The 7,030-nt window shown below is 34.3% G+C and overlaps 1 protein-coding gene across 1 annotated transcript in view; it reads left to right on the forward strand.

Annotated features, from left to right (window-relative positions):
- Nucleotides 1-158: 158 nt before the first annotated feature.
- LOC107653585 (ras-related protein Rab-3C-like) overlaps nt 159-7,030 on the forward strand; it is a 25,305-nt gene continuing 18,433 nt past the window's right edge. The window contains exons 1-2 of the mRNA XM_016440362.1: nt 159-269; nt 1,664-1,873. Of these exons, the coding sequence (XP_016295848.1) occupies nt 246-269; nt 1,664-1,873 (234 nt within the window). The 5' untranslated portion in view covers nt 159-245. The remainder of the gene's footprint in view (nt 270-1,663; nt 1,874-7,030) is intronic.

The raw sequence follows: 7,030 nt of genomic DNA on the forward strand, positions 1-7,030 counted from the left end.
TTTACTGTGCATTAAAAGCTGGAAATGTGATAATCAATCGAAAACACCAAGTGTCTTCCGGGTTTTAGGACTACAAAAAGCTGCTCTTTTCGAGAAAACTACAATTCCCAGCGGCAAGCGCGACTGAGTGACGTTGGCGCGCACAGCGGAGCGGTGGATGCTGATGCTCAGAGGACACGGAGAGATCCGAGCATCACCGGGAACCGACTGAATTATCGTGCCAAATATCTTTGGGCTTCGGTAGGATGCGTCAGGACGGATCCATGCAGGTTTGAACTGGTCTTTTGGAAGCTTTTGTTGTCACATGTGGCTCTATAATATTAAGTTATTTCATTGTAATTCCAGTTTTCCTGAGCATTTCCGAATTGTAAAGAAATGAATATGAGGCGAAATGTATCACAATTGATTGTTGTAACGTATTAACCTCGTTCTCACCATAATTAAATCTGTCGTTATGATCAAATGAACGTAAGGGTGAATAAAATGGATATTTGTAATTGATGGAAACACACCCTAACCCTCTGTAATGTGGGGGCTCGGGGAATAGTCCTGTACTAAAGCATTTTATAGCTTTAAATCGCGTCCTCTCTCTACATTGATCATTATCATAATTAAAAGACTGTCAGCTTGACTGTATTTTTATGATGGTCTTTGAGGATGGGTTTTATGGATGATTTTCTAGGTTATTTCAGCCAATGACAAGCTCTAAATTTGATTAATGTCAAGCGTAAATAAAATGTGATATTTGATTTATTGTAGGCTTATGTAGTGTTAACCATGTCGTTTGTTTGCACGTGTAATGTGTAGAAGATCAATAGGTCTGTACTTTTCAAAGCTAATTCGCAAGTTTAATCTTTACTGTTATTTAAACCATATGTCAAATCTGGCTTTTTTGTACCCATATTTAAAAAAAAATAGGGTTAGGTCTCATTATATTTTCAAATAATTATAGACCGATAATCGGTTTACCCAAATAATCTTACAATTTTTACTGTACTGCAAACGCCATTGTAATTTTGATATTTTGTATAAATATACATTAGGCTATATGTATAAAATGTTTTTCGCAGTTATTCCTTAGATATGCATGATATTACAATCAAAATTATATATATATTACAACAAATTTAGATTTTTTTTACAATGTATTAATTTATTAATTTTTAATTTGATTACAAAAAATGATTTAGATTATTTTGGATAGCAGAAAAACGTAATACAGTACAAAATTACAAATTTAGATAGCAAAAACAGTGTAAATACAGTAGATTATTGTTATTAGTGTTATTATTCATGATTATATTGTAGTGTGATTATAATTGTATAAAAAAAGAGAGAAATTAAAATATGCTTCTACACTGGTTAGCAGACAATTAAACAAAGATAATATCGATCATCAAAAATAATAACAATGTCAGTATTATCAAATGACTTTAATTAATCCAAATGTTTCTGTTAATAAATAGCAGTTTAGTGTTAGATTTTTATTGTTGTTAAACTGTTGTTAAACTTCTGTTCAAATTGCTTGATTAGTGTCCACTATCTTATGAAATATAGCTCCATAATAGATGCATATAAGCTCTTTGAAGATTTATTGGTGCAGATAAAATGCACATCTGTGTTGCCGGAGCTGTTTGTTCGAAAGCGTCTTTTCTCGTTCCAGATGGCTGCGACACAGAAAGAAGGATCTGACCAGAACTTCGATTACATGTTCAAACTGCTGATCATCGGCAACAGCAGTGTAGGAAAGACGTCGTTTCTCTTCCGGTACGCTGACGACTCCTTCACGTCAGCGTTTGTGAGCACGGTGGGCATCGATTTCAAAGTCAAAACTGTCTACAAGAACGACAAGAGAATCAAACTGCAGATATGGGTGAGTTGGCCTACATTAGAAAGCAGGTTTCATTAGACTAGCCGTGTAGCTTGAAATGAGGCCGCTTAAATTGATGCCTTGCTTGCCTCAGGTCAGTGCTTCTCAACTGGTGGGTTGCAATCCACTAAATTAGACAGATGCCAGCATATTCTAGTTCGATATTCTCTCCTTCTCAAAAGTAAATAGTGCATCTGACTCCTTGTGCATGGATATTCATTGCCTAGGGTGATGAATTTCATTCATGTTTGGTAAACTGATCTATGACAAGATACTTACTATTTAACATATTAAACAAAAGTCAGTTTGTTGCATCATATTTCTAGACAGATTATTTACCAACTTTTGTCTTTTGGCACAAACATATGAGTCAGTGTGACTCAAAATGAAAATTTGAAATGCTCAAAGCAGGTGGTGAACAAACATGATGGATAAAAGTGGCATAGTGGAATGATGTTTTGTACATTTGTTAGACGTCTAGCATGCATGCTCTCAGAAACCAGACAGATACAGGAAGGTTTTTATGATTTAAACCGAACTGATTTCATTCATGTGCAATTGAGGATTCCGTTTTGCCAGTTATTCAGCCCTTGGAGAATCATCTTTTTCATGACACTAAATATAGTTCACCCCACTTTATTTAGTCCTTAAAGGAGACATATTATGCCCCTTTTTACACTATGTAATATAAGTCTCTGGTGTCCCCAGAATGTGTCTGTGAAGTTTCAGCTCGAAATTCTCCACAGATCATTTATTATATCATTTTGAAAATGCCTATTTTGAGTGGAAGCAGAAACACTGTTTTTCGGGCCTGTCTCTTTAAATGCAAATGAGCTGCTGCTCCCCGCCCCCTTTTCCAGAATAGAGCTGCGCCATTACAGCTTGTACCTGCTAAAAACATCTGTTATGGTTCTGATTGTCAAGTTTATCGCGCTGAAATCATGTGTTTTAAACAATATGAGTTTAAACTTCTGATATACGGTTTTCTGAGTGCACGCATCTGAAGCACACGTACAGAAAGCGGCTGTCACCGCATGTGAGTACTAAACTAAGTTCTCATTCACACACAAGTTTACGTTAAAAACACACATGAGTTACAAAAACAGTCAGTTATGTCTGTGAAGGTATACTGCGGGGAAATAAATTGCATGTTTATTTTAGATCTAAATAGTGTTCTGTGCTCGTCTGTGCAGCCAATGACAGAAGAGTTAGCATGTTTTGCTCAAACTTTCGCCATGGCATTAGAACTGGTACACCGTTGTCGCTTGTGAAATCAAAATGACGGCGCTGTGGTTGGAAACTTACAGATTAAGGGGTGGTAATATTATAATGAGATCCCTTTGCAACGTCACCAAGGGAGCGAAATCAGACGCGCTCGTTTTCTCAGACGCTTGCAGAAAAAGGCTTATCAAAACAAAGTTACTGGGTTAATCTTTTTCACGTTTCCTTTGTTGGTAGATGCACTGGGGACCTGATTATAGCACTTAAAACCTGGAAAAGTCAGATTTTCATGATATGTCACCTTTAATGCGAACAAAATCTTCAATACGGATTGATTGAAAAGCAATAATTTTTTTATAGGTAATAGGTACACAAGCTGTATGGAAAGTAGCCTAAAGCAAATTCCTGTGTTGAAAATTGCTGCATGTGGTTTCCGAACTGATTGGCATTGACGTCATTGATTCAATAACGTCATTATTTGAACGTTATGTGTGGAGAGCGAACGCTGATTGATTGCACATTCAGACAGTTTTACATCAACCTGAGTTCCATAGTCATTGATTATATGATCAATCACTCATTTTTACACAAGCACAGCTGTTATTAAAGGGGTAATTCACCGCTGGCAAGATAGAATTATAATAAAAGTTGTCAGTCTATGCAATAGAAACAATAAAAAAAAAAAGAAACTGGTGCTAAATGCTTGAAAAAACAGTGAAAAAGGGCTGTGGCAAAGAAAGGTAGGAAAAGACAAAAAAAAATATCTTAGTGCAGGCAAAACAGAAAAATAACACACATTGTTCATTTACTTATATTATCGACAATGCTATATTATAGCAATACAAAGCTGTATTTTTCGTTATTAATACCAAGAAAAGTATAAGTGTAATAAATATGAATAAATATAATATATATTATTTATGTATAAGTAATAAAAACAAATATTATATCAATACATATGCTTTTTTAGCTCAATTTTCTTCCAGTGAATTAGCATTTTCAACACTTTGCCTTTAACAGGCAAAACATGCAAAAATGCAGAAAAACAATCTGTAGTTTATAAAAAAGCCCTGGAGCTTCAAAAGTCAGAAGACTTATAAATGGGATATTTTGGTGCAGGTGACATAGAAAAATAATACACATTGTTTGTTTACTTACTACTGAGATTTTAACGATACAAAGCTGGTCGAGAATCGGTGAACTCACCATTTAACTGCTGATTTAATGCTTCTATATCAATAAATTGTTTGTTCATAATCATTTTAGTTGTAGATTGTGTTGTAAACTGTAAGCACTGGGATGTCTGAGAAATCCCACTTTTTTAAAGAAATACATTTTTAGCGTAGTAAAGGTTGAATTCTCTCAGTTTTTGTTTGATTAAATACTGTTGTTGCACTATTATTTACATTATTTCACAAAACGCAACCAAGGACATTTCAGTATGTTGGACATGTGTTTATCACAGAATAAACGTGGTAAAACATTCTCAAGGGTCTTTATAGCTCCTGTCGTTCTCCTATTATATCAGCCAGATGTAGAGGACAGGAACAGCTGGGCTCAATGGTTTTGTTCTAGGAAGCGCAGCCGCATCAGCTATGAATCATGTGTCTCATTCAGCGCCGTGAGAATAGCTCATTTAGCATTATAGATCTGAGCAGCTTCATTTCGAGTTTCAAGAATGCAAGTCAATCAATCCAGTGAAAAGCTTTCCAATCTGTCCCGGCATGCCATTTAAAGTGACAATGCACATCTCAGAATGCCTGATAATTACTGTGCTAGGCCAAAAAGTGACAAGTAACTTTATTCCTGTTGTTAAGGCGAAATGTTGAAGCTAACAAGCTAAACTTTGTGCCCTGATAGAACGCATCCATTATAATCAACAGAGCTGTACACATTGCAAGCGCATGTTTTAGTAGCGTTGCGACCCTTGCTCTCAATGAAGAGGGTTGTAGAAGTGTGTCAAGAAACTAGACTCTCAGATATCACCTCACACTCATTGAGGAGATGTTACAATGAACTAATTACGAGTTTCTGAGAAGAAACATAATAGGAAGTGTTCCCACGTACCTCACATGTATTATTAAGATCACTCTGTGATCACCTGACACCTCTGAACCTGCTCTAATCGCACAACATCCGGCATACAGAGAGTTCACTTACTGCAGTTCACAGTATACAGTGTTTCCCCTAGGTTTACGGATTTTTTCCGTTTAAATTTTTCTGGACTCCTTTTTAATGGTGAAATTAAATGTTATTAATCAAAAAGTAAAACAAATAAAAAAAAAAATCTTAATAAAAAAATTCTAAAATGTTTTTACATTTTTTAAGGCATAAAACATTCATTTAATTTATCTTTTAAATAATGAAAATTAAACGCATTTAATTTTTTTGGAAAATAAAGGGGATTTAATATTACAATTAAAACATTGAAGAATTAATATAGATATATTGTATGATTATTCCTTACAAATATGGTTTTAATAATTTTAGTAGTAGTAGTAGCCTGTTACGTACATTCTACTGAACAACCTTGTGTGTGCGCGCGCATCGGGGCGGATCTCCGCTGTGCGCGATACAGAGAGCGCGACCATAACATAGAGACAGAAATGACATGCCGTCGTGTAAATAAGATAAATAACATAAGGCTATTTAGTTTGTTTAATAAAAGAACAAGGTATAGACCTGTTCTATAGAAAATAACTTTTAAATGATTTCTGTTGTGATCTGGCGCTATAGAGAAAATAAAAGTAAAAACATTTTTGAATTAACTTGACCTTCAAGGGGGGCTGGGGGTGCCGTTGGGATGGCGGGCCGCCCCCCTAATATAATGGCAGGGGAAACACTGGTATATGCTGTATTTACTGTATATCAGTATTATATTATTTTAATATTGTCAGATGAAATCCATGCCTGCTTAATTAACTAGCAAATCAATGTAGGCTAATACTTGATAAATTTTATGTTGATTGTCTCTGATATATGCGGTTGTGCTCATAAGATTACATACCCCTTGCAGAATATGCAAATATGTTAATAATTTTAACTAAATAAGAGGGATCATGAAAATTGCATACTATTTTTATTTAGTACTCTCCTGAATAAGCTATTTCACATAACAGATGTTTATATATACTCCACAAGACACAATAATAACTGAATTCATAAAGAATGACCCCGTTCAAAGGATGGTCACACCAAATGTTGATTTAATTTAGTTAATAGAAGTTAATTGACCAGTTAATTGAAAATCTATTCATGACATTATTTTTGACAGCATCCTCATTTTATTGCATTTTTACACAAGTGCCTAAAACATTTAACAGTACTGCAGCTTTGCAGGTAGGTTTCTTGAAGCATCTTGGAGACGTTGCCACAGTTCTTCTGGATTTAGTCTGTTTCAGTTTGTTCTGTTATTTATATATATACAGTATATATATATATATATATATATATTGAAATTTCACTTGCTATCATTAAACTCCATATATATATAGATATGTGTGTATATATGGAGTTTAATGATAGCAAGTGAAATTTCAATTCAATTTTACATAACATTTGCTAAAATTGGCTTTGCTGAAATTGTTTATGTTTTGACAAAGCTGTTGGTAGATTAAGGAGTTCACTGTAACAGTATAAATATATAATTAAAATAATGTATCTATTAGTCAATCCAGTTTCTCAAAAAGCCAGTGGATAATAAACATTTTCAGTTTCTAATATTTCTGAGTGAATATTGTGTATAATAATTTATAAATGAATATTAATAATCTCACTTTCTGTCATTAAATTAGTCCTTTAAACATTGTGATGTCATTAAGGTTTTTGAGTACATTTTGAGTAAATATTGTACATAATAAATCTCACTTGCTACCATTAAAGGTGGGGTAAGCGATTTTTCAAAAACGCTTTAGAAAACTGATTCGGGCCGAGTAGCAA

This window comes from Sinocyclocheilus anshuiensis, unplaced genomic scaffold, assembly GCF_001515605.1.
Source record: "Sinocyclocheilus anshuiensis isolate Anshui unplaced genomic scaffold, SAMN03320099.WGS_v1.1 scaffold269, whole genome shotgun sequence".
In the NCBI taxonomy this organism is placed as follows: Eukaryota; Metazoa; Chordata; class Actinopteri; order Cypriniformes; family Cyprinidae; genus Sinocyclocheilus; species Sinocyclocheilus anshuiensis.